We start from the raw sequence: 12498 nt of genomic DNA on the forward strand, positions 1-12498 counted from the left end.
GTTCAGATACAAACCCGTATCCCTAAGTACCAGCCTGAGGCCTCTGAGTTACTAGTCCAGAGGCACCATCTGTGGAGCAGTCACTGTAGTGAAGGGGTCTGTTACTGACTCCCCTGGATAGATGGGGTCACAGTCCCTCAACACTGCTAATTTGTATCAGAGTAAATCCAAGGACTTGGTGATAAAACAAAGCCACAATTGCTCGTTTTGAACAACTGACAGTCCATGACAATACAACGCTAGAATCTGCAATACTTGTATAACTTATTTCTGACACTCAGAATGAGCACGTGGTCAGTATGGGTAATAAACTATCAACAAACTCCACACGGTGCACATCAGATAACAAAGCAATTGAGACGGATTCCATGGCTATCTCAGTAACTGCCCCCCCTCCCTCCAAAGCCCAGCTTAGGCACCATGGTTATTAAACTTCACAAGGGACTGCACATTTTCCCTTTTACTGGAACAGCCTTAAACCCCATTCCCAGGAGTGACTGCATCAATGACCTGCCTCAGGATCTGTTTCTCTTCTGGTGGATGCATCTCATTGTCCAGGACTCGCACACTGCACCCCATGGACTGACCCCTTCACAAGCAGCTCTCCAACATTCCAGCACCAAGAAAGTCACACTGAGTCTGTCCAATCCCATGGTCCACTCTCTCAGCTGCACTGAAACATTAAAGCCTCCAGATTTCCCCGAGAGCCTCTCACAGCTTTCCCTAGCCTTAATGCTTTCTCCCCAGCCTTTTGAGCTGGGTCCTGTCAGAGCTCCAGGTAATTCCTACAGCTCATTCTTGGCTTTTGTTTTAGCAGGATAGAACATAGAACATAGAAAACTACAGCACAGAACAGGCCCTTTGGCCCACGATGCTGTGCCGAGGGTGAATCCTAATGTAAAATATAGTAACCTAACCTACACACCCCTCAACTCACTGCTGTCTATGTGCATGTCCAGCAGTCGCTTAAATGTCCCTAATGACTCTGCTTCCACCACCACCACTGGCAACACATTCCATGCATTCACAACTCTCTGCATAAAGAACCTTCCTCTGACGTCCCCTCTACACCGTTGTTCTAATATCTTAAAACTATGACGCCTCATACCAGTCAATCCTGCCCTGGGGAAAAGGCTCTGGCTTTTGACTCTATCTATTCCTCATTAGTTTGTACACCTCGATCAGGTCTCTCTTCCTCCTCCTCTCCAGAGAGAAAGGTCCGAGCTTATTCAATCTCTCTTCATAAGGCAAACCCTCCAGTCCAGGCAGCATCCTGGTAAACCTTCTTTGCACCCTCTCCAAAGCCCCGAATCTTTCCTATAGTAGGGCGGCCAGATAGAGCTGCTCTTGACCTGTCACGGGGTCCCCAGCGTGCAGTCTCTTTGGTTTACTTGCATTTCCAGCTCCACAGCTAACTGCAACACTCCTACCGTTGGGTCACTGTCTCCAACACACGATTTCTAATGAACTACTCTGCGGTGGCCCCCAAACTGTCCTGAGTGATTTATGAGAAAACCTTTCAATAAACTGTTGGCCAAGTGGTGAACAGGATAGAGTGTCACCAGTGTTCGGGGGACTAACACTTCTGATCTGAGAGAGTAAACAGGTCAATCTCATTGCCGTGGGAGGGTGGGGGTGGGGGCTGCTCAAATGTTATTCCACACGTACTCTCAGGAACAGCAGGGGGTGAAGGTGCCTGGTTCTGCTTGTTAGTAAACAGTGTGCATCTTTCTGTTTCCCAACCAGGAGATCGCAGGCCTTGGTGATGGTGCAGCGACACAAGGTAAGGTCTTCGTCCTTGCTCCAGCGTCTCCATCGCAGGATCGGGTCAGACAGAGAAACGCCCTCCATGTTCACTGACACAGAAACTGGACAGTGACTGTCCACATCAGGAACACAGATACAGGAGGAATCCAATCAGCACCTACACTCCTCCCTATCTCTGTAACCCCCCTCCAGCCCCTACACTCCTCCCTATCTCTGTAACCCCCTACACCCCCTCCCTATCTCTGTAACCCCCTCCAGCCCCTGCACCCCCTCCCTATCTCTGAAACCCCCTCCAGCCCCTACATCCCCTCCCGATCTCTGTAACCCCCTCCAGCCCCTACACCCCCTCCCTATCTCTGTAACCCCCTACACCCCCTCCCTATCTCTGTAACCCCCTCCAGTCCCTACATCCCCTCCCTATCTCTGTAATCCCCTCCAGTCCCGACACCCTCTCCCTATCTCTGTACTCCCTCCAGTCTCTACACCCCTCCCGATCTCTGTAGCTCCCTCCAGTCCCTACACCCCATCCCTATCTCTGTAACCCCCTCCACCCCCTATTTCTGTAACTCCGTCCACCCCCTCCCTATCTCTCGAACCCCTTCCAGCCCCTACACCCCCTCCCTATCTCTGTCACCCCCTCCAGCCCCTACACCCCCTCCCTATCTCTGTCACCCCCTCCAGCCCCTACGCCCCCTCCCTATCTCTGTAACCCCCTCCAGCCCCTACACCCCCTCCCTATCTCTGTAACCCCCTCCAGCCCCTACATCCCCTCCCTATCTCTCTAACCCCCTCCAGCCCCTACACCCCCTCCCTATCTCTGTAACCCCCTCCAGCCCCTACACCCCCTCCCTATCTCTGTAACCCCCTCCAGCCCCTACACCCCCTCCCTATCTCTGTAACCCCCTACACCCCCTCCCTATCTCTGTAACCCCCTCCAGCCCCTACACCCCCTCCCTATCTCTGTAACCCCCTACACCCCCTCCCTATCTCTGTAACCCCCTCCAGCCCCTGCACCCCCTCCCTATCTCTGTAACCCCCTCCAGCCCCTACATCCCCTCCCGATCTCTGTAACACCCTCCAGTCCCTACACCCCCTCCCTATCTCTGTAACCCCCTCTAGCCCCTACACCCCCTCCCTATCTCTGTAGCTCCCTCCAGTCCCTACACCCCATCCCTATCTCTGTACCCCCCTCCAGCCCCTACACCCCCTCCCTATCTCTGTCACCCCCTCCAGTCCCTACACCCCCTCCCTATCTCTGTAATCCCCTCCAGTCCCGACACCCTCTCCCTATCTCTGTACTCCCTCCAGTCTCTACACCCCTCCCGATCTCTGTAGCTCCCTCCAGTCCCTACACCCCATCCCTATCTCTGTAACCCCCTCCACCCCCTATTTCTGTAACTCCGTCCACCCCCTCCCTATCTCTCGAACCCCTTCCAGCCCCTACACCCCCTCCCTATCTCTGTCACCCCCTCCAGCCCCTACACCCCCTCCCTATCTCTGTCACCCCCTCCAGCCCCTACGCCCCCTCCCTATCTCTGTAACCCCCTCCAGCCCCTACACCCCCTCCCTATCTCTGTAACCCCCTCCAGCCCCTACATCCCCTCCCTATCTCTCTAACCCCCTCCAGCCCCTACACCCCCTCCCTATCTCTGTAACCCCCTCCAGCCCCTACACCCCCTCCCTATCTCTGTAACCCCCTCCAGCCCCTACACCCCCTCCCTATCTCTGTAACCCCCTCCAGCCCCTACATCCCCTCCCTATCTCTGTAACCCCCTCCAGCCCCTACACCCCCTCCCTATCTCTGTAACCCCCTCCAGCCCCTACATCCCCTCCCTATCTCTGTAACCCCCTCCAGCCCCTACACCCCCTCCCTATCTCTGTCACCCCCTCCAGCCCCTCCCTATCTCTGTAACCCCCTCCAGCCCCTACACCCCCTCCCTATCTCTGTCACCCCCTCCAGCCCCTCCCTATCTCTGTAACCCCCTCCAGCCCCTACACCCCCTCCCTATCTCTGTAATCCCCTCCAATTCCAGCCCCTTGAGCATCTCCCAATTCCCATCGCTCCCCCATTGGGGGCAGTGCCTTCAGCTGCCTGGGCCCTGAGCTCAGGAACCCCCTCCCTGAACCCCCTCCCTGAACCCCCTCCCTGAACCCTCTCTGTCTCTGTCTCCATGAATGATGTGAAGGAGCTGGTGTTGGGGTGGACAAAGTTTAAAATCACACACCCCCAGGTTACCGTCCAACAGGTTTATTTGGAAGCACTAGCTTTCGGAGCGCTGCCCCTTCATCAAGTATACTCCACAACCACCTGATGAAGGAGCGTCGCTCCGAAAGCTAGTGCTTCCAAATAAACCTGTTGGACTATAACCTGGTGTTGTGTGATTTTAACTTTCTCAATGAAGGCATTTCTTAAATGCCCCCTCATTTAACCAGGCTTAATATCTTTTAATGCTATTTGCTGTCAAATTGTGTTTCACTTTCTGCTTTTGTGAAGCTGTTTGGAGTATTTTACTGTTTTAAAGACGTTATGTAAATACAGACCTTTGTGTTATTTAGTCCTCAAAAATTTCCATCTGTTCAGTTGTGAAAGCAGCATTCAGCTGTTCCCACTGTCAGCTCATTAACAATGTTTTGTTTTTGATCAGGGAGCCGGGACGAGAGGGTGTTGAGCTACGAAGCCGTTTTGCAGATGGAAGGTGAGTTACAGAAACCAACTCTAAATAATGCGCAGCCAGGGCTCAGAGTTCAGGAGCCAATACCTCGGCACAGAATCCAGGTCAATACTGATGCAATATTGAGGGAGTGCCGCATTGTCGGAGGGTCAGTGCTGAGGGAATGGGCACTGTCGGAGGGTCAGTGCTGAGGGAGTGGGCACTGTCGGAGGGTCAGTGCTGAGGGAGAGGGCACTGTCGGAGGGTCAGTGCTGAGGGAGTGGGCACTGTCGGAGGGTCAGTGCTGAGGGAGTGGGCACTGTCGGAGGGTCAGTGCTGAGGAAGCAGGAACGGCACTTTGTCTGTGGTGTGCTGATCAATAATTTATCTGTGATGATTATCACTAGAAACCGAAGGCTGTATCATATTCACATCACTTCCTTTGGGGGTCTACCTGTCAGCCATCTGGCTGCTACGTATCTCACACTGTTACAGTGAGTCGCTATAAGAATTTCACTGGCTGTGAAACTGCTGTTGGATATTCTGAGGATGAGAGAGGTGGCATCGATATATAAACGTTTGCTGTCTTTGTTATTTGTTATTTCTAGTGCACTATGCCCGTCCAATTATCATTCTGGGGCCAACCAAGGACAGAGTCAACGATGACTTACTCTCAGAATTCCCGGACAAGTTTGGATCCTGTGTTCCCCGTGAGTGTATTAAACAAAATCTGCAATTATATTTCTCCATGAGGCAGCAGCCCGGGCTCTGTCTGACCGTCAGACAACAGACAGAGTCTATTTATCCATCATATACTCGATAAGCTGCTGTTTAAAGTGCTTGTGACTACAGGCACACCAAAGCCCCCTAATAAAAGCGAGGTGATTTCTCGAGCAGTACGGGACAAATATTGGGTGTGAAATAATTCCTGGTCACTTTGGAGTGACAGCAGTTACTCGGTAGTTACCCGATCACCTCCCTCCCTCTGGTCAGGAGGTTTACAATGAAGATGACTGTCACTGGACTGTGTTCATTCCTCTCCCTGTGACCCCCAGTGTTGGAGTAACCCATTGTCTCTTCCCTCAGATACGACCCGACCGAAACGGGACTACGAGGTGGATGGACGTGACTACCATTTTGTGGCGTCACGTGAACAGATGGAGACGGATATTCAGAGTCACAGGTTTATTGAGGCGGGCCAGTACAACAGCCACCTGTATGGGACCAGCGTCCAGTCTGTGAGGGAGGTGGCGGAGCAGGTAAACACAGCGGGGGGGCTTGGGGACACCAGCACGGAGAGAACCAACTGTGGTCTACCATCAAATAATCCTAGATTAAAGTGGTGCTGGAAAAGCACAGCAGGTCAGGCAGCAACCGAGGAGCAGGAGAGTCAACGTTTCAGGCAGGAACCCTTCCTGCTCCTCAGATGCTGCCTGACCTGCTGTGCTTTTCCAGCACCACTCTAATCTAGACTCTGATCTCCAGCATCTGCAATCCTCACTTTCACCTATCAAATAATCCCGCAGAGTTTGGAGCAGGGGCTATAGGAGTCATGCCTGTAGCTCAGCAGCGACAGAGGGAAGGGGAGTGATTGTGTTGTCTATGTAGGGAGGATGCTTGCTTGTTGGGGGACAGCACAGCTCCTGCAGAAAATTACAGGCTCCAAGGAAACTTCCAGCTTTGAGTTTATTGGCATTCTGATGACCAGTGCTGCTCCCCAGTGGTGAATGTGTGCATTGCATGGGGCCTTGTTCTGTACATACAGGAATACAGGGAGTGATTCACTCCTTAAACTGTTACAGGCGAACTATTGCTGTGGTTAGTGGCTGCTCCATTTGATCAAGTGAATGGAAATGTGAGTGAGTTAAATGATCGTCTGAGCGTTTGATCGAGGCAGATTCAGTTGTCTTACAAAATTGGATCAGATCATATCTGATGGGAGGGAATTGCAGGAGTACAGGGAAAAGGTCAGAGAGTACCTCAAGATGATTTGATCATGCAGAGGGTTAGTTGGAAAGGTGTGAATGAATAGCTGTTGTACGCCAACCAGTCGATGATTCGACTCACTGAGATACACTCAGTGTTAGGTTAACTTTCTGCATAACGGTCTATTGAATATTGATAGTTGTTTCCACCTGGTAAAAACAATGACTGCAGATGCTGAAAACCAAATACTGGATTAGTGGTGCTGGAAGAGCACAGCAGTTCAGGCAGCATCCAACGAGCAGCGAAATCAACGTTTCGGGCAAAAGCCCCTGATGAAGGGCTTTTGCCCGAAACGTCGATTTTGCTGCTCGTTGGATGCTGCCTGAACTGCTGTGCTCTTCCAGCACCACTAATCCAGTATTTGATTCCACCTGTCTGTTCTCTCTGACTGTGTTTGTGTTTCAGCTTCTCCCTGCCCGGCATTGTCTGATTTCAGCTTTCATTTGTCTTTGTCTTTCAGCTCGTCCCCTCCTTTTTCTGTCACCTCTCTCTCTATTTGAATATATTTCTGATTTGAGCGATTTTGTCTCTTCCATTGGTCCTTTAGTGCTTTTACCTGTGGCCCTTGCACACATACCCCCCTGCCCCTTGGTGTGTGCCAGCTGCTACCCCCTGCCCCTGTCTGCTCCTCCTGTGCCCCCCTGCCCCGAGTGGGCCTCAGTAAACGTTGTTTCCCATGTTTCAGGGGAAGCATTGCATTCTGGATGTATCAGCCAATGCGGTGCGGAGGTTACAGGCAGCTCACCTTCACCCTGTCGCCATTTTCATCAGGCCGAAGTCTCTGGAGAACATCCTGTAAGTATTCAAATTACTGGTGACCACACTCCCTGTACAGCCCCAGGAGCATTTGTATTAAAACCTGCGAGAGAACAGGCCATTCAGCCCAATACATGCTAGCCTGTCTTATGTCCCTACACCTGGTTAACCACATTCCTTGGCAGCCCCCATCCCCGTCTTTACTCCAGACAAGTCGCACAGTAACTGCCTCACCTCTCAATCAGAATATTATGTGTTAAATTCACAATCTAGAAATGTAATTACAAAATATGGGTTTACATGCTCAGTGCACCATGATCAGAGGGAGCACCGCACTGTCGGAGAGTCAGTGCCGAGGGAGCACCGCACTGTTGGAGGGTCAGTGCCAAGGGAGTGCCGCACTGTCGGAGAGTCAGTGCCGAGGGAGCACCGCACTGTTGGAGGGTCAGTGCCAAGGGAGTGCCGCACTGTCGGAGGGTCAGTGCTGAGGGAGCACCGCACTGTCGGAGGGGTCAGAAATATAGTTCCTGTGATTAAAGTGCTCAGATTGTCTGATTGGTGCTGTCATCGTGTGAAAGGAATGAACGGTTTTCTCAGTTGGTTTGTGATTTCTGTTACAGGGAGATTAACAAACGCCTGACAGATGAACAGGCACGAAAAGCCTATGAGAGGGCTGTGAAGTTGGAACAAGAGTTTACAGAGTGTTTCTCAGGTGTGTGAGCACCTTATAACCTACTTGTCTCATCTGTGTTCAGCCCTGGGGGATGCTTTGTGATATTGTGGAGGAAGCCCCTGCCCCTCAGCAGACCCCTGACCCAGAATCTCTTGAGTTGCAGATGAGGGATGAATGATGTAATGGATATTGACAAGAATCTGGGCTGGGGAAAGAGGAGAGTGAGACCCAGTGAGCCTTTAATATTCAGGATGGGAGAGAGCAACCCAGATTTTCTGATGACCAGTTGTTATTCCCACTGTTGATGGGCAGTCCCCATCGTAGCAGATTCTGAAGGGATTGCCTGAGAAATGTAACCTTCCACTCAGCAATTCCTATCTGCCTGGAACCATTAATTGGAGGGCTCCGATCAAATTAAGTGAAACTGATACCCAGGAAAAGACGATTTAATATTATTGCCTCGATCCTGGGTAACGCTGAAAGTGACCCATACTTGGCTCACCCTACCCCAGACCTCTCTCACTTCCTGAGACTCCCTGAAGCCAGAGGCTGGAGTCAGCTGGAAATTTCAAAGCTGAGTTTGTAAGACTTTTTTCTATGAGGTAGTTATGGAGTGAAAATCGAGGGTTACATTGCCCCATGTTGTGATTGTGCTGGGAAGGGTGTGTTCTGTTGGAATACAGGATGGGGAAAGAGTCTGTTGGTGGCTGCTTGCAGTTTCTCTTCAAAGGGAACCTAGCCCTTATATGTCTTTCCCTCTGTGTGTTTGCAGCAATTGTGGAAGGGGACAGCTTTGAAGAAATCTACATTCGAATAAAGCATGTCATTGAGGACCACTCTGGGCCCTACATCTGGGTCCCTTCTCGGGAGAGACTCTAAGGACAACCCCCTGAAATCCTCATCCCACCAACACTCCCCCACCACTGACCTCATCCACGCTACCTGCCCCTTCCTGAGCTTCGACAGCCGCTATCGTCTCTTGCAGGACCTGACCCTCCCGCTCCTCCTTGTCACAAACACACAGTTTTCATTCTTTCAATCGCTCGGTTATGGGATGGGCAAAGGAACTAAAACATAAGAAAACATGTTTTTTTAAAAGAAGAACAAAGAGGACAGCCTTGCGTGTGATCTGTTTGTTTCCGCACTGTGCAAAACTCGCTTGTGCATGCTTTTTTGTGTAAAGCAAGGAACTAACAAGGATCCTACAATAGAACTTTTCAAAAACTAAATCCTGACCCCCAACCTCAACTTGCGATGCACGAGAGGGGCATAATGTCTGTGAAGCCTGAGCTGTCAACTGTACAAATTTTGGCTTGTCTCCGGGTGACTGTAAATAACTTCCTTATTTTAAAAAAAACTCATGCAAACAGAAAAAATACAGCGACAATGGAAAAAAACACAAAAAAAGACTTTAAAATATTGCTTTTTCTGTTCTCTATTCTTTCCTTCCCTCCCTCGTATTGTCTGGTTTCGCTGCCTGCACTCGAAAGAGAAAATAAAATAAAAATAATCTTTAAAAGTTAAACAATCTGAAGGTGGCTGGCAATGGACAGAATGCAGCATGAAATACAAGCCTGGTTGGTGAAACATTACCTTGCTCACTCAATGCACCTTGTGGAGATGCTTCCTGTCTTCTTTGGTGAGATGTGGACGATGTCCATCTCTCTCTCTCTCTCTCTTCACCTCCCTATGTACACCTTCATTGGAAGAAGAGGCCTCATCCATTGCTGCATGGAAACCGTGACTGTAAACAGGAGCAGGATGCCTCCTTCCCTCTGCCTTTCGGACAGTTTGTGGCTGAACCACCTCAACTGCACTTGGTGTCCCTTCATCGTTGACTTTCTCAGTCTCGGTCTCGAACATCCCTTGGCGACCCCATGCTCCGGGGAAGAGAATTCCAAAGATTCACCACCATCTGATGTTCCAAGATGTTCCTTCTCCATCCTGAAAGATCGGGCCCTTGTCCTGAGACTCTTCATTGTGTCTGTACCAGTCAAACTCCTCCAGAATCTTCTTTCTGTGAGACCACTTATTCTACTTCAGGGCGTCCCTGTTTTCTCAATGTCTGACTTTATGAGCACTTGGACTGATGAGCAAGATCCCATATTAATAATCATTGTAAAGCCTGACCAGATGAAGGTTCACCTGTACGTACAAATAGCTATTTTATATTGTATTGTATTGTGTTCGACTTACATACAGGAATGGGACCCATTTGTACCCTGGGGGCTTCCTGTAGTGTCCAGAGAATGTACTCAATCTTTTGAGCCTCAATGGAAAACGATCCAGCAGATGCTGATTGCTTGACTGTTCCTGACTGTTGTTTTCATCCTGCTTTATGTTGCTGCTGGAACCAATGTTCTCCCCTTTTAGCCACCGGTGAATTTAATTGACTTCTATTTATTTATTTATTTATTTATTTCGGATTAGCTCCGAGTGTCCTGCTCCACAGAATGGTGCGGTTTCTCAGCAACTCCCCTAGAGTTGCTCAACTTTCATTTCGGGTCATGGTGGGAGGAGGGCTGAAGGTCTTACTCTGGGGTTGGGGTGGGGGGAGGCTGGTGTGTGTGGTCGCTGTGAACTTGCCAGGGCTGAGAGATGGTGGGTTAGGGGACACCCTGCAATTGAAGGAGGAAGGGCCAGGGTTTTAATGGGAAAGAATAGAGATAGCAGGGTCTCTTTCGATCTCCCTTTCACACTCCTGATTGGCCCCAGTCTGACCCCGGACTCAGGCCTCTGAGTGAAGGGGAGGAACTGTCATGTCACATTTGGGCATGCTCACTGGGGTCACCCATGAGTTGGCTGTGCCCTTGACAACAGTGCAGTGATAACATTAGGTGCTTTGGGATTCATACATGGTGGTATCCCTAACTGTGGATTGGTACTGGCAAGCCTGGGGGAGGGGAGATGGAGTCTCCAAACCTGTTAGAGTGTTACAGTGAGGAACCTCATTGTAGGAGTCAATGGCAAAGAGGAGTTGGAGGAAGAGCAGGTTCCACAGGTCTGCAAAAACATTGTGACTTGGAATTCCATTTTCCTTCAATCACTAAGTGTGGGAATGAACAAAACGAGGTTAAAAAGAAGCAATGACCAGGATCGAAGCAGTGAATTGTTGACCGATTCCCTGTCCTTGAGTTTCTGTGGGTGGCACGACAGGGAGAGATGGAGAAGGGGCTATTGTTGTTGCTGATGGGTTAGGAGAGAGGAAGAGTGCTGGGAACTGGCTGCAGGGGGCAGTGATGTTCACGCTTGACTGGTTATCAAGGCCAGTCCTCTCGACCAAGAGTTCCAAGGTTACTACAACCATCATGGTAGACATAACCCTGGGCAAGCGATGTGCATTCTCCTGCCTTGGAGGGTTCTCACAGTGAAAGCAATACTCCCAGCAGGTCTCTGCTGGTGGTTTCAACCTGTTTGGGAGAGTGTAACTCTGAGCAAGTGAGAAAGCAGGTTCCCTGAGACCAGTGGGCAGTCTGGGTGCCCTTTCTCCACTCCAAACCCATCCTGACCCAAAATCCTGGGAACAGGAATATTCCTAAACACCCCAAGAATCACACCCAGAAGCAGGGTTGTACTACATGGTGCCTCAAGAGGATGCATGCTTATACCTGGTACCACCCTCCCAACCTGTCCCGACAAATTCCCATCTCAGACAGATTCAGGAGGTGAATGCTTGCTGTCAGGATTGATTCAGGCATGTGTGGGTTGTAAAACTAACCTCTCCCCTCCCTCCTTCACACTCCCCCGCGGCCCCATTTCCCCCCTGTGATGTCATGATGGACTGGATGCTGTTGTAAGTGGATGAACAAAAAGTTATAAAGGTTTTATTTTAAATGTTTTTCAAAGTTCTATGTCTCCTTTACTACTGAGTTGTTGATGGAGCTTTACTCTGTATCTAACCCCGTGCTGTCCCTGTCCTGGGAGTGTTTGATGGGGGGACAGTGTAGAAGGAGCTTTACTCTGTATCTAACCCCGTGCTGTCCCTGTCCTGGGAGTGTTTGATGGGGGGACAGTGTAGAGGGAGCTTTACTCTGTATCTAACCCCGTGCTATCCCTATCCCTGGGAGTGTTTGATGGGGAGGACAATGTTGAGGGAGCTTTACTCTGTATCTAACCCCGTGCTGTCCCTGTCCCTGGGAGTGTTTGATGGGGAGGACAATGTAGAGGGAGCTTTACTCTGTATCTAACCCTGTGCTGTCCCTATCCTGGGAGTGTTTGATGGGGGACAGTGTAGAGAGAGCTTTACTCTGTATCTAACCCTGTGCTGTCCCTGTCCCTGGGAGTGTTTGTTGGGGAGGACGATGTACAGCGAGCTTTACTCTGTATCTAACCCCGTGCTGTCCCTGTCCTGGGAGTGTTTGATGGGGGACAGTGTAGAGGAAGCTTTACTCTGTATCTAAACCTGTGCTGTCCCTGTCCCTGGGAGTGTTTGATGGGGGGACAGTGTAGAGGGAGCTTTACTCTGTATCTAACCCCGTGCTGTCCCTGACCAGGGAGTGTTTGATGGGGAGGACGATGTAGAGGGAGCTTTACTCTGCATCTAACCCCTGTACTTCCCCTGTCCCTGGGAGTGTTTGCTGTCTTCAGGTATTTGAGAACTGAAACTATTTCCTGTCGTTTTGAGCCGAATTCTGGAAGGTGAGGGAGGTATTCATTACTGTTTAG

The 12498-nt window shown here is 50.4% G+C and overlaps 1 protein-coding gene across 1 annotated transcript in view; it reads left to right on the forward strand.

Moving 5' to 3' along the window:
- The window catches only part of LOC140492653 (disks large homolog 4), a 47801-nt gene extending 36130 nt beyond the window's left edge, over nucleotides 1-11671 (forward strand). Inside the window, exons 13-19 of the mRNA XM_072591692.1 lie at nucleotides 1747-1783; nucleotides 4413-4463; nucleotides 5027-5128; nucleotides 5505-5677; nucleotides 7090-7199; nucleotides 7781-7872; nucleotides 8606-11671. Coding sequence (XP_072447793.1) covers nucleotides 1747-1783; nucleotides 4413-4463; nucleotides 5027-5128; nucleotides 5505-5677; nucleotides 7090-7199; nucleotides 7781-7872; nucleotides 8606-8712 — 672 coding nt within the window. The 3' untranslated portion in view covers nucleotides 8713-11671. The remainder of the gene's footprint in view (nucleotides 1-1746; nucleotides 1784-4412; nucleotides 4464-5026; nucleotides 5129-5504; nucleotides 5678-7089; nucleotides 7200-7780; nucleotides 7873-8605) is intronic.
- Nucleotides 11672-12498: the final 827 nt, after the last annotated feature.

This window comes from Chiloscyllium punctatum, chromosome 21 (assembly GCF_047496795.1).
Source record: "Chiloscyllium punctatum isolate Juve2018m chromosome 21, sChiPun1.3, whole genome shotgun sequence".
NCBI lineage: Eukaryota > Metazoa > Chordata > Chondrichthyes > Orectolobiformes > Hemiscylliidae > Chiloscyllium > Chiloscyllium punctatum.